Source organism: Nerophis lumbriciformis, linkage group LG11 (genome assembly GCF_033978685.3).
Source record: "Nerophis lumbriciformis linkage group LG11, RoL_Nlum_v2.1, whole genome shotgun sequence".
In the NCBI taxonomy this organism is placed as follows: Eukaryota; Metazoa; Chordata; class Actinopteri; order Syngnathiformes; family Syngnathidae; genus Nerophis; species Nerophis lumbriciformis.
Genome location: NC_084558.2, coordinates 53,340,115 through 53,362,906, shown reverse-complemented (window position 1 = coordinate 53,362,906; position 22,792 = coordinate 53,340,115). Strand labels below are relative to the sequence as shown.

At 36.0% G+C, this 22,792-nt stretch overlaps 1 protein-coding gene across 1 annotated transcript in view; it reads right to left on the bottom strand.

Moving 5' to 3' along the window:
• The window catches only part of LOC133610155 (uncharacterized), a 78,736-nt gene extending 59,805 nt beyond the window's left edge, over window positions 1-18,931 (bottom strand). Inside the window, exons 1-9 of the mRNA XM_061966241.1 lie at window positions 18,859-18,931; window positions 15,952-16,154; window positions 10,974-11,556; window positions 9,387-9,490; window positions 9,251-9,316; window positions 3,223-3,399; window positions 3,020-3,153; window positions 2,854-2,948; window positions 2,715-2,769 (exon numbers count right to left, since the gene is read on the bottom strand). Coding sequence (XP_061822225.1) covers window positions 2,715-2,769; window positions 2,854-2,948; window positions 3,020-3,153; window positions 3,223-3,399; window positions 9,251-9,316; window positions 9,387-9,490; window positions 10,974-11,556; window positions 15,952-16,154; window positions 18,859-18,873 — 1,432 coding nt within the window. The 5' untranslated portion in view covers window positions 18,874-18,931. The remainder of the gene's footprint in view (window positions 1-2,714; window positions 2,770-2,853; window positions 2,949-3,019; window positions 3,154-3,222; window positions 3,400-9,250; window positions 9,317-9,386; window positions 9,491-10,973; window positions 11,557-15,951; window positions 16,155-18,858) is intronic.
• Window positions 18,932-22,792: the final 3,861 nt, after the last annotated feature.

The following is a 22,792-nucleotide window of genomic DNA, read 5'->3' as shown; positions in this document are numbered from 1 at the left end:
GGGGGCGCTAGAGCGCAATTTTGAGTTTTGGGGTTCGGTTTTTTTATTAAAAGACAATTTTCGCAGGTCCTGATGTGTGGGTCAAATATGGTGAGTTTTGAAGCATGTTAAGTGGGTCAAATTAGTGCTCAAAGAGGCGGCGGAATAATACTTTTGTCCAGTGTAAGTGTCCCAATACTTTTGTCAAGTTGTAGTCCTAAGTGTCCCAATACTTTTGTCCAGTTTAGGCGTAAGTGTCCCAATACTTTTGTCCAGTGTAAGTGTCCCAAGACTTTTGTCCAGTGGTAGTCCTAAGTGTCCAAATACTTTTGTCTACTTTTAGTCCGAAGTGTCCCAATACTTTTGTTCAGTGGTAGTCCTAAGTGTCCCAATACTTTTGTCCAGTGTAAGTGTCCCAATACTTTTGTCCAGTTTTCGTCCTAAGTGTCCCAATACTTTTGTCAAGTTGTAGTCCTAAGTGTCCCAATACTTTTGTCCATACTTTTGAGGAGCAGTTTTTTCTGCATTTTTAGAGCGCAATTTTGAGATTTGGGGTTAGGTTTTTTTATTAGATCGCAATTTTTGCCAGTCCTGATGTGTGTGTTCAGTTCGGTGAGTTTTGAAGCATGTTAAGGGGGTCAAATTACAGCTCAAAGAGGCAAAAGTGACTGTTTTTAGTACTTTTTTGTCTTGAAGGGGGAATTGCCAACTTCCTGTTTATTTTTGCCCGAGGAAATTAATTAATGAAAAGTAGGGCTAAGTGAGCCCTACATAGAGGTTTTTTGTTTCATGTCCCTACAACATTCGTACTGGGAGTTATAAGCAGTTTTCTTTCTAGGGGGCGCTAGAGCGCAATTTTGAGTTTTGGGGTTCGGTTTTTTTATTAAAAGACAATTTTCGCAGGTCCTGATGTGTGGGTCAAATATGGTGAGTTTTGAAGCATGTTAAGTGGGTCAAATTAGTGCTCAAAGAGGCGGCGGAATAATACTTTTGTCCAGTGTAAGTGTCCCAATACTTTTGTCAAGTTGTAGTCCTAAGTGTCCCAATACCTTTGTCCAGTGGTAGTCATAAGTGTCCCAATACTTTTGTCAAGTTTAGGCGTAAGTGTCCCAATACTTTTGTCCAGTGTAAGTGTCCCAAGACTTTTGTCCAGTGGTAGTCCTAAGTGTCCCAATACTTTTGTCAAGTTGTAGTCCTAAGTGTCCCAATACTTTTGTCCAGTGTAAGTGTCCCAAAACTTTTGTCCAGTGGTAGTCCTAAGTGTCCAAATACTTTTGTCTACTTTTAGTCCGAAGTGTCCCAATACTTTTGTTCAGTGGTAGTCCTAAGTGTCCCAATACCTTTGTCCAGTTTTCGTCCTAAGTGTCCCAATACTTTTGTCAAGTTGTAGTCCTAAGTGTCCCAATACTTTTGTCCATACTTTTGAGGAGCAGTTTTTTCTGCATTTTTAGAGCGCAATTTTGAGATTTGGGGTTACCGTAGGTTTTTTTATTAGATCGCAATTTTTGCCAGTCCTGATGTGTGTGTTCAGTTCGGTGAGTTTTGAAGCATGTTAAGGAGGTCAAATTACAGCTCAAAGAGGCAAAAGTGACTGTTTTTAGTACATTTTTGTCTTGAAGGGGGAATTGCCAACTTCCTGTTGATTTTTGCCCGAGGAAATTAATTAATGAAAAGTAGGGCTAAGTGAGCCCTACATAGAGGTTTTTGTTTCATGTCTCTACAACATTCGTACTGGGAGTTATAAGCAGTTTTCTTTCTAGGGGGGCGCTAGAGCGCAATTTTGAGTTTTGGGGTTCGGTTTTTTTTATTAAAAGACCATTTTCGCAGGTCCTGATGTGTGGGTCAAATATGGTGAGTTTTGAAGCATGTTAAGGGGGTCAAATTACAGCTCAAAGAGGCAAAAGTGACTGTTTTTAGTACATTTTTGTCTTGAAGGGGGAATTGCCAACTTCCTGTTGATTTTTGCCCGAGGAAATTAATTAATGAAAAGTAGGGCTAAGTGAGCCCTACATAGAGGTTTTTGTTTCATGTCTCTACAACATTCGTACTGGGAGTTATAAGCAGTCTTCTTTCTAGGGGGCGCTAGAGCGCAATTTTGAGTTTTGTGGTTCGGTTTTTTTATTAAAAGACCATTTTCGCAGGTCCTGATGTGTGGGTCAAATATGGTGAGTTTTGAAGCATGTTAAGTGGGTCAAATTAGTGCTCAAAGAGGCGGCGGAATAATAATAAAACCTTAGAAAAACAATAGGTCCTTATGTCCCATTGTAAAGTTAAAGTAAAAGTTAAAGTACCAATGATTGTCACACACACACTAGGTGTGGCGAGATTATTCTCTGCATTTGACCCATCACCCTTGATCACCCCCTGGGAGGTGAGGGGAGCAGTGGGCAGCAGCGGTGGCCGCGCCCGGGAATCATTTTTGGTGATTTAACCCCCAATTCCAACCCTTGATGCTGAGTGCCAAGCAGGGAGGTAATGGGTCCCATTTTTATAGTCTTTGGTATGACTCGGCCGGGGTTTGAACTCACAACCTACCGATCTCAGGGCGGACACTCTAACCACTAGGCCACTGAGTTGGGATTCCTTTTACAATGGGCCATGCGGGCCCTAATTATCGGTATTGAGGGATATAAAACCCTTGTATCGGTACAAATGTACAACTAGGTACAACTGTGTATTCAAATTGTTGTTTTTTAACTCGGTCTTCCACAAAGTGTAGCCACAGGGATGCTTACGAAAAGCTTTGTCGACTCTCCAGGAGTTCTGTTTCTCCTCTTTCTTAAACTTGTTCTGCAAAATTAGACGCAAACAAAGATCAACGTGGCACTTTGTTACTGCGACAAGCCAACAGACGCAGCGGTGGCCCTGACGTACCCTTATCTCTGACCGCGTTCTGTTGTGAAAGAGCTGACAGATCATGGAGAAGTCCGTCCCCACCATGCTGATCGCCAGGAAGAACATGTCTGTCTCTGCGGGGAAGGAGACAAGAAGTCAGTGGATTGAAGATACAGTTTTGGCTACATCCTGCCATAGTCCGAACCTTCGCTGGACCAAGGCTTGCAGTAGGTGGAGGCCCTGAAACTGGAGTAGGTGGTGGTGGAGCCGCGTTCAAAGATGGGGTCTCTGCCCTCTGCCGGGTTGGGTCCTTTGGCTCTCTGGACCTCCACAGTCAAACTTTAAACAGCAGATACAACAACAGCCTTAAAGCATCACTCAGTTTCATGGGTCCAAACATGCACCCACCTCTCCTCGTCCAGGATGAGGGTTCCATCTTCTGCAACTTTGACCTGCGGAACCATCAGTGCGTCGTCTTCCTCGTCACCCTGGCCTGGCCCCTCAACGTCCTCCTCTTCCTCCTCCGTTTGGTCCACCACGGCGGGGACAACTTCTGCTTCCGGTTCCTGTGTTCTCTCTGGCAGTCTAGGAACAGACGCCAGGATGATGTCTCACACAACTGATGAATCACTCACGCCGCTTATAGACCTTAGCGCAGGCCTGGGCAATTATTTTGCCTTGGGGGGCCAAATTTAGAGAAAGAAATGTGTCTGGGGGCCCATATATCTATTTTTAGGAACACTAATATAAAACCTCACAATTAGAGATGTACGATAATATCGCATACCTGCCAACTTTTGAAATCAGAAAAACCTAGTAGCCAGGGTCCGAGAGATGGACACTTTTACGGAGCGGAGAAGGGACGCCTCGCCGGGGTCCGGGACCGAGGCCCCTTCCCCCGAGAGGGCCCCACCGGGAGCCGTAGCTGAGGCGATCCGCGAGAAGGGCCCGACGCACGTCCAGGGTCACCACCGCGCCCACCGCACCGACACCCCGCCTCGTCCCGCGGCCGGCGTCACGCGCAGCAGGTAAGCAGCTTACCTGCCCGCCACCCCCGTGGCTGGGGGCTCGTAACAGGGGTCACTCCACGCGCTACGCCCGCGCAGCTTACCTGCCCGCCACCCCTGTTGCCGGGGGCGCGTAACAGGGGTCACTCCGCGCGCAGTGCGCTCACGAAAGGGGTGGGGCTCACCCTGGTTGATATAGACAGCAGGACGGTGGCCATGGAAGTTGGAACCCGCTAAGGAGTGTGTAACAACCCACCTGCCGAATCAACTAGCCCTGAAAATGGATGGCGCTGGAGCGTCGGGCCCATATACCCGGCCGTCGCCGGCAGCGAGACGCGCTTGGAGGTGCGCTCAGCGCGGCTCCCATATGATTGCGCACTGGTGTGCGTCTGGGTCGTGACAGCGTGGCACGCGAATGTCTGTGCTGCATTGGATCAGTCTCCTTTCTTTAACAGGCAAAAGCTTTATAACCTCACTAATGCCTTTCATCGTCTATATTAGATACATAACAACGGGCGGGTGCGGGCGGATGCGGTTCTGATCAAATGTTAGATCGGGTGGATTGTGGATGGTTGACGACTTTCTGATGCGGTTGCGGATGAAATAATTGCCTATCCGCGCATCTCTACTACCCACCTCTGCAAGCTTCCCAAATGCTGTAATATATTAAGCATGATGAGTTGAACATATGTCAGCATGTGGCCCCACTTTTAACTCTTTTTTTCAAACGCTTATTGCAAACGCATACCTGCCAACTTTTGAAATCAGAAAAACCTAGTAGCCAGGGTCCAAGGGCCGCAGGCCCCGGTAGGTCCAGGACAAAGTCCTGGTGGGGGTTCCTTCGCCCCCCGACGCAAAATGATTATTAGCATTCAGACAGGTTAAAATGTTGTTAAAACCATCACTTTTCTATCAGTCACAGTGACTTTTCAAAACAAAAATATTACAGCAAATATCATATGGGTTGATTGACATGTTTATTCTGTAAGCTAACTTCAATAGTTTGAAATTATTTTGACAGTTAATGCCAGTTATTCTGTCAACCTTTCACAAGACTTCAATTTGTTAATTGAAAGTATAAACACTTTTTACAGTAAACAAATGGTAAAACAGTACTAAACAATTCCATAAAAAAAAAAATTGGTGTCATTATTAACTTTCTGTCCAAGCTTGTATAATCTACTGCCTTGTTCAATTGTCAAAAATATTATGTGCCTAAAATTCACATTTCTATCACAATTATCATACTGTAAACATGGTAAGCTAACTTCATTACAATTAATAGTCCCGTCAAATGTAGTTTTTTTGTAAGCCATCCATCCATCCATCTTCTTCCGCTTATCCGAGGTCGGGTTGCGGGGGCAGCAGCTTAAGCAGGGAAGCCCAGACTTCCCTCTCCCCAGCCACTTCGTCCAGCTCTTCCTGTGGGACCCCGAGGCGTTCCCAGGCCAGCCGGGAGACATAGTCTTCCCAACGTGTCCTGGGTCTTCCCCGCGGCCTCCTACCGGTGGGACGTGCCCTAAACACCTCCCTAGGGAGGCGTTCGGGTGGCATCCTGACCAGATGCCCGAACCACCTCGTCTGGCTCCTCTCGATGTGGAGGAGCAGCGGCTTTACTTTGAGCTCCTCCCGGATGGCAGAGCTTCTCACCCTATCTCTAAGGGAGAGCCCCGCCACCCGGCGGAGGAAACTCATTTGGGCCGCTTGTACCCGTGATCTTGTCCTTTCGGTCATAACCCAAAGCTCATGACCATAGGTGAGGATGGGAACGTAGATCGACCGGTAAATTGAGAGCTTTGCCTTCCGGCTCAGCTCCTTCTTCACCACAACGGATCGATACAGCGTCCGCATTACTGAAGACGCCGCACCGATCCGCCTGTCGATCTCACGATCCACTCTTCCCCCACTCGTGAACAAGACTCCGAGGTACTTGAACTCCTCCACTTGGGGCAAGATCTCCTCCCCAACCCGGAGATGGCACTCCACCCTTTTCCGGGCGAGAACCATGGACTCGGACTTGGAGGTGCTGATTCTCATCCCAGTCGCTTCACACTCACCTGCGAACCGATCCAGTGAGAGCTGAAGATCCTGGCCAGATGAAGCAATCAGGACCACATCATCTGCAAAAAGCAGAGACCTAATCCTGCAGCCACCAAACCAGATCCCCTCAACGCCTTGACTGCGCCTAGAAATTCTGTCCATAAAAGTTATGAACAGAATCGGTGACAAAGGGCAGCCTTGGCGGAGTCCAACCCTCACTGGAAACGTGTCCGACTTACTACCGGCAATGCGGACCAAGCTCTGGCACTGATCATACAGGGAGCGGACTGCCACAATCAGACAGTCCGATACCCCGTACTCTCTGAGCACTCCCCACAGGACTTCCCGAGAGACACGGTCGAATGCCTTCTCCAAGTCCACAAAACACATGTAGACTGGTTGGGCAAACTCCCATGCACCCTCAAGGACCCTGCCGAGAGTATAGAGCTGGTCCACAGTTCCACGACCAGGACGAAAACCACACTGTTCCTCCTGAATCCGAGGTTCGACTATCCGGCGTAGCCTCCTCTCCAGTACACCTGAATAGACCTTACCGGGAAGGCTGAGGAGTGTGATCCCACGATAGTTAGAAGTGCCAAAAGTATGTAAGATTTAATATTTCTCTTCGTGGGTGTGGCGCACCTGTTGCGCTGGTGAGATTGGGGGGGGTTGTGTGCATGTAGCGTGCTTAGTCTGGAGGCTAAATACACACAGTGTGTTATGTAACTGTTGTTTAGTGTTGATATTCTTTGCTTAGTTTGATAAATGTTGGAAGCAGTTTGCTTCATCAGGAGGGTGAAGTCGCTCAATTTAAAGTGTTGGATTTAACTGTGTTGGATCATTGGCTGCTGGTGAGGGCATAGAAAAAGGGGCATTTTTCTACCAGTAGACAGCGTTTAAGATTGAGTGCTAAATTAATAATATATTTATATTGAATATGGATTTTAAATATGTATCTAAATAAGTGGTTAATTGGTTAGGTATTTATGTATTTGCATATTGGGTTTTCTGTTGCATTTATCTATTGTGTTTCTGGGTTTAATTGTATTTTATATGTATCTTGGTGCATTTATGTTGAGACAATTTATTTAAAATCTGTTTTAACTTAAAGGGAAAAGATGTGTCCATTTTCTTGCACTTGTTTAATGGTTAAGAGTTTGATAGCCTAATTAATAGTTGTAAATTATGGGATTGATAATTGATTGATTTTTTTACAGCATGTTAATCTTGTGGTGTTTTGTCCTTAAAGGTTTTTCACCTACTAAAGAAGCTAAAGGCTACTAAAGGCTACTAAAGACAGCTACTGACAGCTAAAGAAACTAAAGTCGACTAACACTGCTAAAGACTGCTAAAAAGACTAAAGAAGAAAAAAGAAGCTGTTTCTTGGTTGGAAAAACTGTTGCAAACTAAAGGAAAATAAAAGGAAAAAGTAACTAGGGTCTGGTCTTTTGAGTGAAATCCAGAAGCCACATTCAGCATTGGTACATCCCTTCAAGTGTGGGATAAGCACAGCGAAAAAAGCAAAACACTTGACAGTTGTTGTATGCACACTGTGTCGAGCGGAAATGGCCTATCATAGCAGCACAACGGCTATGAAGGAACATTTGAAAAGAAAACACCCGACAGCGTTCTTGACATCACCATCAACTAGTCAATCGTCCGCGTGAGTATACGTTGTCATCATTACACAAAAACATGAATGTGTCATTTGTATCTGCGTTGTAAATTCATAAACTAAAACACTGTTTCGCTCTGAGAGGCGCGTTTGGCGTGCCTGTTCAGTGTTTACAAAGACGCTAACGCTACCGTTTGAGTCACACATTAAGAGTGTTACTAAAACGGCCTTCTTTCATCTCCGTAATATCGCTAAAATTTGTTCTATTTTATCCACTAGCGACGCTGAGATCATTATTCATGCGTTCGTTACGTCTCGTCTCGACTACTGTAACGTATTATTTTCGGGTCTCCCTATGTCTAGCATTAAAAAATTACAGTTGGTACAAAATGCGGCTGCTAGACTTTTGACAAGAACAAGAAAGTTTGATCATATTACGCCTATACTGGCTCACCTGCACTGGCTTCCTGTGCACTTAAGAAGTGACTTTAAGGTTTTACTACTTACGTATAAAATACTACACGGTCTAGCTCCGTCCTATCTTGTCGATTGTATTGTACCATATGTCCCGGCAAGAAATCTGCGTTCAAAGAACTCCGGCTTATTAGTGATTCCCAGAGCCCAAAAAAAGTCTGCGGGCTATAGAGCGTTTTCTATTGGGGCTCCAGTACTATGGAATGCCCTCCCGGTAACAATTAGAGATGCTACCTCAGTAGAAGCATTTAAGTCCCATCTTAAAACTCATTTGTATACTCTAGCCTTTAAATAGACCCCCCTTTAGACCAGTTGATCTGCCGTTTCTTTTCTTTTCTCCTCTGCTCCCCTTTTCCTTGAGGGGGGGGGGGCATAGGTCCGGTGGCCATGGATGAAGTGCTGGCTGTCCAGAGTCGGGACCCGGGGTGGACCGCTCGCCTGTGCATCGGCTGGGAACATCTCTGCGCTGCTGACACGTCTCCGCTCGGGATGGTTTCCTGCTGGCCCCACTATGGACTGGACCCTTACTATTATGTTGGATCCACTATGGACTGGACTCTCACAATATTATGTCAGACCCACTCGACATCCATTGCTTTCGGTCTCCCCTAGAGGGGGGGGGTTACCCACATATGCGGTCCTCTCCAAGGTTTCTCATAGTCATTCACATCGACGTCCCACTGGGGTGAGTTTTTCCTTGCCCTTATGTGGGCTTTGTACCGAGGATGTCGTTGTGGCTTGTGCAGCCCTTTGAGACACTTGTGATTTAGGGCTATATAAATAAACATTGATTGATTGATTGATAGATATATATATATATATATATATATATATATATATATATATATATATATATATATAATATGTGTGTGTATGTTACTCATCAGTTACTCAGTACTTGAGTAGTTTTTTCACAACATACTTTTTACTTTTACTCAAGTAAATATTTGGGTGACTACTCCTTACTTTTACTTGAGTAATAAATCTCTAAAGTAACAGTACTCTTACTTGAGTACAATTTCCGGCTACTCTGCCCACCTCTGTTGGTGCCTCGACTGAGCTGCTGTGACTTACATTACCATAGTAACTAATTACATGACCATAGTAACTAGTATATCATGCAAAAGCGCAGATTCCAACCATTGAAATACTTTATATAGTTCAAGACTTACGATCATTAGAAAACATGACTGCACAGCATAATGGCAGCTATAGTTTCCAACTTAAAGATGTAAAAAAAATGATTTGGGAATAGATAGAAAGGCTTAATTTGCCCAGGTCTGTCTTAGCGGAAACTTACATTTCCATTCTTGGAGTAAACGGAGTCACGGTCTCATTTTGCTCGGTGTCGTCCTCTAAACTGGATCTAAAACAGGTGAGAGTCCAGTCAACAAAGAAGTGCAGCGTGATGAGTGTAAAAAGTAAGAAGCACTTACGACATGGGGTTGGACAGCGGTAAGTACCGGATGAGGTCCCTCATAGTCATTTTGGTAGGATCCACACTAAATTCCTTTACGGGCTTCTTCCGCTTCTTGATACCCTGAAAGATTCGAGATGAACTTCTTTAGATAGTGTGCGGATCGCCCAGATGATCCCAATGGAAATCTTCCAACTGTTTTTAAAATTTACAAAAAAATAAAATAGTACAGGTAAAAGCCAGTAAATTAGAATATTTTGAAAAACTTGATTTATTTCAGTAATTGCATTCAAAAGGTGTAACTTGTACATTATATTTATTCATTGCACACAGACTGATGCATTCAAATGTTTATTTCATTTAATTTTGATGATTTGAAGTGGCAACAAATGAAAATCCAAAATTCCGTGTGTCACAAAATTAGAATATTACTTAAGGCTAATACAAAAAAGGGATTTTTAGAAATGTTGGCCAACTGAAAAGTATGAAAATGAAAAATATGAGCATGTACAATACTCAATACTTGGTTGGAGCTCCTTTTGCCTCAATTACTGCGTTAATGCGGCGTGGCATGGAGTCGATGAGTTTCTGGCACTGCTCAGGTGTTATGAGGGCCCAGGTTGCTCTGATAGTGGCCTTCAACTCTTCTGCGTTTTTGGGTCTGGCATTCTGCATCTTCCTTTTCACAATACCCCACAGATTTTCTATGGGGCTAAGGTCAGGGGAGTTGGCGGGCCAATTTAGAACAGAAATACCATGGTCCGTAAACCAGGCACGGGTAGATTTTGCGCTGTGTGCAGGCGCCAAGTCCTGTTGGAACTTGAAATCTCCATCTCCATAGAGCAGGTCAGCAGCAGGAAGCATGAAGTGCTCTAAAACTTGCTGGTAGACGGCTGCGTTGACCCTGGATCTCAGGAAACAGAGTGGACCGACACCAGCAGATGACATGGCACCCCAAACCATCACCCAACCATGCAAATTTTGCATTTCCTTTGGAAATCGAGGTCCCAGAGTCTGGAGGAAGACAGGAGAGGCACAGGATCCACGTTGCCTGAAGTCTAGTGTAAAGTTTCCACCATCAGTGATGGTTTGGGGTGCCATGTCATCTGCTGGTGTCAGTCCACTCTGTTTCCTGAGATCCAGGGTCAACGCAGCCGTCTACCAGCAAGTTTTAGAGCACTTCATGCTTCCTGCTGCTGACCTGCTCTATGGAGATGGAGATTTCAAGTTCCAACAGGACTTGGCGCCTACACACAGCGCAAAATCTACCCGTGCCTGGTTTACGGACCATGGTATTTCTGTTCTAAATTGGCCCGCCAACTACACTTCATGTGTAAATCATCATCTATACAACATTTTGAGCAAAGAAGCACCATTACATGTTATGTAGACCACAAGGAAGTCTTTTACATTTAGAAAATAATCAGAATAATATGCGTCCTTTAATGCGCCTTATAATCCGGTGCGCCTTATATACGAAAAAAGATCAAAAATAGACCATTCATCGGCAGTGCGCCTTATAATCTGTTGCGCCCTATGGTCTGGAAAATAAATAATGAAAAACTCTTCAGGGATGCAAAATAAGAGTTAGACACGCCTTACTTACTTTTTCTTTCCGCATCTCCTGTCTGAGCAGATCCCGTAGCTTCTCAGCATTTTCCAGCCTCTGAATATCTGAGGGGTCGTTTAAAAGTCGGCTCAGGGAGAATCTGGCAATGGACTTCTTGCCCTTGGACGACAGAAGAGTCTTGGCCTTCTCTGACAGTTCAGCAGCCTCTCTGTCTGGCAGAGAAACTTTATCCAGCGGTCTGTGAGGAACCTTTATGGAACTGTTAGGGCTCTTCTCTGTCTGTTTGCCAAGGTCTGGCAGCGGGGGGGCTTCTTTTAGGGCGTCAGCACACCCCTCAGGCGGGGAAAAGGTGGGTTGCACGTGAGGTAGCTTGGTGTCTGTCGTGGGCATCGGGGAAGATGGGGCCTGGGGTGTGGCTGCTGGACTTTTAGCTTCATTTGATGTTGTCGACTCAAGTTCTGAGACTTTCGCCGGACTCTCAGGGACCAACTTGGCGGGGGACTTGGGCACTCGAGGGACAATGGAGGGGCGACCCGGGGCCACCCTGGGCTTGACAGAGAAGCGCTTCCTCCTCTGGACGGCAGCTGACGAGGCTTCCCCACTTGGCTCGTTTCCATCGCTGAACCAGAAAATCACTTTTCTTATCAAGTCATATTTTATGGAGGTTAATTTGTGTCTGTTATGAAAGCTTTTTTGACACTGAATTTATGTACCTGAATGTTATGTGTTTGAATTTTGTTTGAATCAAATTATGCTGCCAATTTCATTAGATAAAAACTTGCAAGAATACCGTGTGTGTTTAAAAATGTGGTATGTTAAAGTACATTGTGTCAAAGAATATTTGTAAAAAGTGTCAAAGAATATTTGTAAAAAAATGCAACGCATGGAAATTTAGTTTAAACAAAATAGTTGTATAAAAATTCAGTGCGTAAAAATTAATTGTAAAAAAAAACATTGTATAAAAATTCAGTGTAAAAAAATAATTGTATAAAAATTCAGTGCATAAAAATTCAGTGTAAACAATGTTTGTATAAAAATTCAGTGGATAAAAAGTCATTCTAAAAAAATAGTATAAAAATTCAGTGCATAAAAATTAATTGTAAAAAATAATTGTATAAAAATTCAGTGTAAAAAAATAATTGTATAAAAATTCAGTGCATAAAAATTCAGTGTAAACAATGTTTGTATAAAAATTCAGTGGATAAAAATTAATTGTAAAAAAAAAACATTGTATAAAAATTCAGTGTAAAAAAAATAATTGTATAAAAATTCAGTGCATAAAAATTCAGTGTAAACAATGTTTGTATAAAAATTCAGTGGATAAAAAGTAATTCTAAAAAAATAATAGTATAAAAATTCAGTGCATAAAAATTAATTGTAAAAAATTATTGTATAAAAATTCAGTGCATAAAAATTAATTGTAAAAAATTATTGTATAAAAATTCAGTGCATAAAAATTCAGTGGATAAAAAGTCATTCTAAAAAAATAAGAGTATAAAAATTCAGTGCATAAAAATTCAGTGTAAAAAAATTATTGCATAAAAATTCAGTGCATAAAAATTCAGTGTACAAAATGTTTGTATAAAACTTCAGTGGATAAAAAGTCCTTCTATAAAATAATAGTATAAAAATTCAGTGTAAAAAATAAGTGTATAAAAATTCAGTTTAAAAAAATTAATTGCAAATAATAATTTCATAAAAATTCAGCGCATAGAAATTCAGTGTAAAACATAATTGTATCAAAATTCAGTGCATAAAAATTAATTGTAAAAAATTATTGTATAAAAATTCAGTGCATAAAAATTCAGTGTAAAAAAAATAATTGTATACAAATTCAGCGCATGGAAATTCTGTGTAAAAAATAATTGTATAAAAATTCAGTGCATAAAAATTAATTGTAAAAAAAAATCATTGTATAAAAATTCAGTGTAAAAAAATAATTGTATAAAAATTCAGTGCATAAAAATTCAGTGTAAACAATGTTTGTACAAAAATTCAGTGGATAAAAAGTCATTCTAAAAAAATAATAGTATAAAAATTCAGTGCATAAAAATTTAGTGTAAAAAAATTATTGCATAAAAATTCAGTGCATAAAAATTCAGTGTACAAAATGTTTGTATAAAACTTCAGTGGATAAAAAGTCCTTCTATAAAATAATAGTATAAAAATTCAGTGTAAAAAATAAGTGTATAAAAATTCTGTTTAAAAAAATTAATTGCAAATAATAATTGCATAAAAATTCAGCACATAGAAATTCGGTGTAAAACATAATTGTATCAAAATTCAGTGCATAAAAATTCATTGTAAAAAATTATTGTATAAAAATTCAGTGCATAAAAATTCAGTGAAAAAAATAATTGTATGAAAATTCAGTGCATAAAAATTCAGTGTAAAAAAATAATTGTACACAAATTCAGCGCATGGAAATTCTGTGTAAAAAAGAATTGTATAAAAATTCATTGTATAAAAATTAAGTGTAAAAAAATAATTGTATAAAAATTCAGTGTAAACAATGTTTGTATAAAAATTCAGTGGATAAATAGTCATTCTAAAAAAATAATAGTATAAAAATTCAGTGCATAAAAATTCAGTGTAAACAATGTTTGTATAAAAATTCAGTGTAAAAAAATAATTGTATAAAAATTCAGTGCATAAAAATTCAGTGTAAACAATGTTTGTACAAAAATTCAGTGGATAAAAAGTCATTCTAAAAAAATAATAGTATGAAAATTCAGTGCATAAAAATTCAGTGTAAAAACATTATTGCATAAAAATTCAGTGCATAAAAATTCAGTGTACAAAATGTTTGTATAAAACTTCAGTGGATAAAAAGTCCTTCTATAAAATAATAGTATAAAAATTCAGTGTAAAAAATAAGTGTATAAAAATTCTGTTTAAAAAAATTAATTGCAAATAATAATTGCATAAAAATTCAGCGCATAGAAATTCGGTGTAAAACATAATTGTATCAAAATTCAGTGCATAAAAATTCATTGTAAAAAATTATTGAATAAAAATTCAGTGCATAAAAATTCAGTGAAAAAAATAATTGTATGAAAATTCAGTGCATAAAAATTCAGTGTAAAAAAATAATTGTACACAAATTCAGCGCATGGAAATTCTGTGTAAAAAAGAATTGTATAAAAATTCATTGTATAAAAATTAAGTGTAAAAAAATAATTGTATAAAAATTCAGTGTAAACAATGTTTGTATAAAAATTCAGTGGATAAATAGTCATTCTAAAAAAATAATAGTATAAAAATTCAGTGCATAAAAATTCAGTGTAAACAATGTTTGTATAAAAATTCAGTGGATAAAAAGTAATTCTAAAAAAATAATAGCATAAAAATTCAGTGCATAAAAATTCAGTGTAAACAATGTTTGTACAAAAATTCAGTGGATAAAAAGTCATTCTAAAAAAATAATAGTATAAAAATTCAGTGAATAAAAATTCAGTGTAAAAAAAATGATTGCATAAAAATTCAGTTCATAAAAATTCAGTGTACAAAATGTTTGTATAAAACTTCAGTGGATAAAAAGTCCTTCTATAAAATAATAGTATAAAAATTCAGTGTAAAAAAATAAGTGTATAAAAATTCAGTGCATAAAAATTAATTGTAAAAAATAAGTGTATAAAAATTCAGTGCATAAAAATTCAGTGAAAAAAATAATTGTATGAAAATTCAGTGCATAAAAATTCAGTGTAAAAAAATAATTGTACACAAATTCAGCGCATGGAAATTCTGTGTAAAAAAGAATTGTATAAAAATTAATTGTATAAAAATTAAGTGTAAAAAAATAATTGTATAAAAATTCAGTGTAAACAATGTTTGTATAAAAATTCAGTGGATAAATAGTAATTCTAAAAAAATAATAGCATAAAAATTCAGTGCATAAAAATTCAGTGTAAACAATGTTTGTACAAAAATTCAGTGGATAAAAAGTCATTCTAAAAAAATAATAGTATAAAAATTCAGTGAATAAAAATTCAGTGTAAAAAAAATGATTGCATAAAAATTCAGTTCATAAAAATTCAGTGTACAAAATGTTTGTATAAAACTTCAGTGGATAAAAAGTCCTTCTATAAAATAATAGTATACAAATTCAGTGGATAAAAAGTAATTCTAAAAAAATAATAGTATAAAAATTCAGTGCATATAAATTCAGTGTAAACAAATAATTGTATAAAAATTCAGTGAATAAAAATTCAGTGGATAAAAAGTAATTCTAAATAATAATAGTATAAAAATTCAGTGTAAACAATGTTTGTATAAAAATTCAGTGGATGAAAAGTATTTCTAAAAACATAATAGTATAAAAATTCAGTGCATAAAAATTCAGTGTAAAAAAATGATTGCATAAAAATTCAGTGCATAAAAATTCAGTGTACAAAATGTTTGTATAAAACTTCAGTGGATAAAAAGTCATTCTATAAAATAATAGTATAAAAATTCAGTGGATAAAAAGTAATTCTAAAAAAATAATAGTATAAAAATTCAGTGCATATAAATTCAGTGTAAACAATGTTTGTACAAAAATTCAGTGGATAAAAAGTCATTCTAAAAAAATTATAGTATAAAAATTCAGTGAATAAAAATTCAGTGTAAAAAAAATGATTGCATAAAAATTCAGTTCATAAAAATTCAGTGTACAAAATGTTTGTATAAAACTTCAGTGGATAAAAAGTCATTCTATAAAATAATAGTATAAAAATTCAGTGTAAAAAAATAATTGTATAAAAATTAATCCATCCATCCATTTTCTACCGCTTGTAATGAGGTGCTTTGGTCTTAAATGACCAGAAGTGAGTCTTAAGTTTTGAAGCAACAAATAGTTCGGCACTGAATTTTCCCACACGGAATTTTTATTCAATTAAATTCTCAGCATAATTTGATGTAAAAAATGCCAGTTCACAAAATTCAAACACAAAAATTCAGTGTCGAAAAAGGGCTTTCGGGGTAAAAACACAAATTAAAATTCATAATATTTCACTATAATCAAAAAATGTCTCACCCCAAGGCAGTAGGTGCAGCCACAGGAGTGTCACCAGGCTTGCAGTCATCCACTGTGGATAAAGGCGCACCCTCGCTGATGGCTTTGGGGGCCTGGCTGGCCTCCTTTCCCCCTGGAGTGGCTTCCTGCGGCGCGGCACCCGTCCTTCCAGGTCCGCCCACATTGGGACGAACGCTGAATCTCGAGCGCCGAAACATCCCAACCTGGGCATGTAAAAAAAAAAAAAAATCCATCAATTTTTTGTATCTTGTTAACGAGACTGGGCCGCCATTCAATTGTAGGGCACATGTAGACAAATAAGCATTCACATTATTGATCATTTACCATGAATATGTTTGGGATGTGGGAAGAAGCCAAAGAGCCCAAAGAAAACTCACGTACACGAGAATAACATGCAAACTCCACACAGAGATGTCCACGGATGTACTTTGTGGACGCCGTAAGTTTTTGCTGTCGTCCAGCATTTTGTTTCTGTTTACTTTGTAGCCAGTTCAGTTTTACTTTTGCTTTGCACAGACATCCCCATGCTTCATTGTCTTTTCCTTTTGTTCATTTTTGGTTTAAACAATTCATACCTTTTTTTACCTGCACAGTGCCTCCCGCTGTGGTCTGCATATTGGGATCACAACAAACCACCCTGGTCTCACCTTTTACAAAGCAATTAACTACCTGCTGCCACCTACTGACGTGGAGTATTACGTGGTAACGACACATTATTTGCAGATTATAATTATTGATTTGCAAAAAAAAATATTTTTTGGACCAATTAGGTGAAGTGGCATAATTTCCCACGGCCCGCCAGACAATATCTGACGGCACACTAGTGTGCCGCGGCACAGTGGTTGAAAAACACTGCTTTAGAGCACAGCTGTAACTTCTTCTCTGTTTACATTTACACTCATTGCACTATTTTCTTGCACTTTATTAAGCATTTCATACAGATACCTTATTCATTTAAAGAAGTTATTGTTAAGTTTTCAATATGATTTTACTATTTTGTTGACATTGTTTGCGTGTTTTCCATGCTTGTGTTTAGGGCTGCAGCTAACGATTATTTTTCTATCGATTAATCTATAGATTATTTTTTTCGATTAATCGGTTAATCTATAGATTATTTTTTTCGATTAATCTATAGATTATTTTTCCTTTTACCGATTTTTTTTTTTTATTTAAAATGAAGAGGAAAAAATAAATGTAGGCCAGTTTTTTCAAAAGGCATGGCTTTTATTTACAAAAAAAAAAAGTATGGCCACTCAGTCAACATTGACAACAACATGACAAAATATTCTGTAACAATGTAAACATTTAAAACTTTTAACATTTAACAAAATTAAAAGTAGCTTATTTGCTTTTTAATGTGCAAATATAAAAGTAAACATCCAGTGCAAATCTTAATATTCTGGAATAGTATAAGCATTTCAAAAGTAAAAGTACTGCTTATTTTGCTTTAAAACGTGCAAAAATAAAGATAAACATCCAATACAAAAAAGTGCAAAACGGAAATATTCTGTAACAAGTGTAAACATTTCAACAAAAGTAAAAGTATTGCTTATTTGCTAAAATGTGCAAAAATAAAGCTAAACATCCAATACAAAAAAGTGTACAGTGTAAACATTTCAACAAAAGTAAAAGTATTGCTTATTTTGCTTAATAACACAACAATGATAGTATGATTAAAGTGAAAGTTAATTGTTGGTTTGTACATAGTATATGTAACTGTTAATGTTGTAAAAGGTATTTGCACAACTAATTAACGTTAGCGTTTGTGACACGTCTTGTGCCGTGGGGTTCTTTCAGGACCGACAGACTGAACGCCAGGCGGCTTTGCCAGGTTTACAATCTTTTAATTTTACACAAAGTCTTTTCTCTTCCAACTGCGCGGATCGCGCACCTGGGCACGATTGCGGCGTCGCTCCCGGCGCGCCCCGCCTCGCCGCTCGCTGGCCGCCGCCGCCGCCTCTCCACAGCGTTAAAGAGGAGCGCGTCTTTGTAAACACTGAACAGGCACGCCAAACGCGCCTCTCAGAGCGAAACGGTGCTTTAGTTTATGAATTTACAACGCAGATACAAATGACACATTCATGTTTTTGTGTAATGATGACAACGTATACGCACGCGGACGATTGACTTGTTGATGGTGATGGCAAGAACGCTGTCGGGGGTTTTCTTTTCAAATGTTCGTTCATAGCCGTTGTGCTGCTATGATAGGCCATTTCCGCTCGACACAGTGTGCATACAACATTATTAGGCCGTTTATTGAAATAGTCCCACACTTTTGACGACTTTTGGCGAGCTTTTTTCCCCTCGCTCGCATCGTCTGCTTTGCGCTCCGCCATGACAGTAGTGTGACGTAAATATGCGACGCGCCGACGCACAAAAACGGCGTCGACGTATTTACGTAACCGATGACGTCGACTACGTCGACGCGTCGTTTCAGCCTTACTTGTGTTGACATTTCCCTTCTGCCTCCATAGCTGAGGGCATTATAATCAGAGGAAGTTACATTTCATATATTTTTTCTCCTGGCCCTTATTTTCCATAGGTCATACAAATACCAAAATGATGACCGATATAAAACCCTTATATGGTGATACAGTTTTCAGCTACATCGCTACTACTGAAAAGTCCAGTTGAGATCGATTGAATGACCTGAATGGATAAAAACGTTCATTTTTATAATTGATGGTAAACTCAAATAGACGCCCAGTACTCTCTGCAGGTGAGTAAATAAACACCTCACTGTATATATTTTATATATTAAATGTATACGCAAGTCTCCATCCATCAAGCATCAAGTCGTGCCAGTTGGCTTAACGACCAAACAAAACTAAAGTGAACAAAATATATACTTAGTAAGGATGAATAACGGAAGTTGTAATAGTTTAGTAGTAAGTTAGCTTCACACACCCTTGTTGTTAGCATTCAGCTAAGAAGCCGTACGCTTCTGTTGTTCCAGCCTAAGAAACCGCACACACTTTACTCTTCATTTAAAGCTACGCTTTTTAAATCCATACCTCGTCACAAATGCCTTTCCTGGCAGAAATAAAAGTCCATTAATCATCAAGTATCAGCAACGAAGGAGCAGACGACGCTCGTCCGCCATCTTGCCAATGACGCAATATTTTGTCGCCGGTGAAAGGCATTGTGGGAAATGTAGTTGGAAAATAGCGATAAAAGAAAGTAAATATATTTTGTACTGTAGGACTGTTTAAATGTATTTTTTATATACTTTTTATTATTTTGGAAATACTAATTGGCTGATCATTATGACTCACAACAATGCACTCATTTAAGGAGAAAGACACTCTCTCGTATCTTTATTTAGATTTAATAATGTTCACCTATTATATTGCCTAACCAAACAATTAAAGGTATCAGTATAATGATTGAGATATATCAAAAATAAAAACTGAGAAATGAGGAAGAAATTATTATTTTTATACTTTACGGCAGGGATGTCCAAAGTGAGGCCCGGGGGCCATTTGCTGCCCGCAGCTTTTTTTTTTTTTAACACATTCTAAGAATACTATTAAAAAACAAAAATGGAATAAAAGAACAAATAAGTGAAATGGTAAGACAAAAAGTTGCAATTCAGTGCAAACATTTTTTTTGTATAAAAATTCAGTGTAAAAAATAATTGTATAAAAAGTCAGTGCAAAAAAATATTGTATAAAAATTCAGTGCATAAAAATTCATTGTAAAAAATAACTATATAAAAATTCAGTGCATAAGAATTCATGGGAAAAATTGTATATAAATTCAGCGCATACAAATTCAGTGTAAAAAATAATTGTATACAAATTCAGCGCATAGAAATTCAGTGTAAAAAAATAATTGTATAAAAATTCAGTGTAAAAAATAATTGTATAAAAATTCAGTGTAAAAAAAATAATTGTATAAAAATTCAGTGCATAAAAATTCATTGTAAAAAATAATTATATAAAAATTCAGTGCATAAGAATTCATGGGAAAAATTGTATAAAAATTCAGTGCATACTAATTCAGTGTAAAAAAATAATTGTATACAAATTCAGCGCATAGAAATTCAGTGTAAAAAATAATTGTATAAAAATTCAGTGTAAAAAATAATTGTATAAAAATTCAGTGTAAAAAATAATTGTATAAAAATTCAGTGCATAAAAATTCATTGTAAAAAATAATTATATAAAAATTCAGTGCATAAGAATTCATGAGAAAAATTGTATAAAAATTCAGTGCATACTAATTCAGTGTAAAAAATAATTGTATACAAATTCAGCGCATAGAAATTCAGTGTAAAAAAATAATTGTATAAAAATTCAGTGTAAAAAATAATTGTATAAAAATTCAGTGTAAAAAAATATTGTATAAAAATTCAGTGCATAAAAATTCATTGTAAAAAATAATTATATAAAAATTCAGTGCATAAGAATTCATGGGAAAAATTGTATAAAAATTCAGTGCATACTAATTCAGTGTAAAAAATAATTGTATACAAATTCAGCGCATAGAAATTCAGTGTAAAAAAATAATTGTATAAAAATTCAGTGTAAAAAATAATTGTATAAAAATTCAGTGTAAAAAATAATTGTATAAAAATTCAGTGCATAAAAATTCATTGTAAAAAATAATTATATAAAACTTCAGTGCATAAGAATTCATGGGAAAAATTGTATAAAAATTCAGTGCATACTAATTCAGTGTAAAAAAAAAAATTGTATACAAATTCAGCGCATAGAAATTCAGTGTAAAAAAATAATTGTATAAAAATTCAGTGTAAAAAATAATTGTATAAAAATTCAGTGTAAAAAAATAATTGTATAAAAATTCAGTGCATAAAAATTCATTGTAAAAAATAATTATATAAAAATTCAGTGCATAAGAATTCATGGGAAAAATTGTATAAAAATTCAGCGCATACAAATTCAGTGTAAAAAATAATTGTATACAAATTCAGTGCATAGAAATTCAGTGTAAAAAAATAATTGTATAAAAATTCAGTGTAAAAAATAATTGTATAAAAATTCAGTGTAAAAAAAATAATTGTATAAAAATTCAGTGCATAAAAATTCATTGTAAAAAATAATTATATAAAAATTCAGTGCATAAGAATTCATGGGAAAAATTGTATAAAAATTCAGTGCATACTAATTCAGTGTAAAAAATAATTGTATACAAATTCAGCGCATAGAAATTCAGTGTAAAAAAATAATTGTATAAAAATTCAGTGTAAAAAATAATTGTATAAAAATTCAGTGTAAAAAAAATATTGTATAAAAATTCAGTGCATAAAAATTCATTGTAAAAAATAATTATATAAAAATTCAGTGCATAAGAATTCATGGGAAAAATTGTATAAAAATTCAGTGCATACTAATTCAGTGTAAAAAATAATTGTATACAAATTCAGCGCATATAAATTCAGTGTAAAAAAATAATTGTATAAAAATTCAGTGTAAAAAATAATTGTATAAAAAGTCAGTGCAAAAAAATATTGTATAAAAATTCAGTGCATAAAAATTCATTGTAAAAAATAATTATATAAAAATTCAGTGCATAAGAATTCATGGGAAAAATTGTATAAAAATTCAGTGCATACTAATTCAGTGTAAAAAAATAATTGTATACAAATTCAGCGCATAGAAATTCAGTGTAAAAAAAATAATTGTATAAAAATTCAGTGTAAAAAATAATTGTATAAAAATTCAGTGTAAAAAAAATATTGTATAAAAATTCAGTGCATAAAAATTCATTGTAAAAAATAATTATATAAAAATTCAGTGCATAAGAATTCATGGGAAAAATTGTATAAAAATTCAGTGCATACTAATTCAGTGTAAAAAATAATTGTATACAAATTCAGCGCATAGAAATTCAGTGTAAAAAAATAATTGTATAAAAATTCAGTGTAAAAAATAATTGTATAAAAATTCAGTGTAAAAAAAAATATTGTATAAAAATTCAGTGCATAAAAATTCATTGTAAAAAATAATTATATAAAAATTCAGTGCATAAGAATTCATGGGAAAAATTGTATAAAAATTCAGTGCATACTAATTCAGTGTAAAAAATAATTGTATACAAATTCAGCGCATATAAATTCAGTGTAAAAAAATAATTGTATAAAAATTCAGTGTAAAAAATAATTGTATAAAAAGTCAGTGCAAAAAAATATTGTATAAAAATTCAGTGCATAAAAATTCATTGTAAAAAATAATTATATAAAAATTCAGTGCATAAGAATTCATGGGAAAAATTGTATAAAAATTCAGTGCATACTAATTCAGTGTAAAAAAATAATTGTATACAAATTCAGCGCATAGAAATTCAGTGTAAAAAAAATAATTGTATAAAAATTCAGTGTAAAAAATAATTACATAAAAATTCAGTGTAAAAAATAATTGTATAAAAATTCAGTGCATAAAAATTCATTGTAAAAAATAATTATATAAAAATTCAGTGCATAAGAATTCATGGGAAAAATTGTATAAAAATTCAGTGCATACTAATTCAGTGTAAAAAATAATTGTATACAAATTCAGCGCATAGAAATTCAGTGTAAAAAAATAATTGTATAAAAATTCAGTGTAAAAAAATAATTGTATAAAAATTCAGTGTAAAAAAATAATTGTATAAAAATTCAGTGCATAAAAATTCATTGTAAAAAATAATTATATAAAAATTCAGTGCATAAGAATTCATGGGAAAAATTGTATAAAATTCAGTGCATACTAATTCAGTGTAAAAAATAATTGTATACAAATTCAGCGCATAGAAATTCAGTGTAAAAAAATAATTGTATAAAAATTCAGTGTAAAAAAATAATTGTATAAAAATTCAGTGTAAAAAAATAATTGTATAA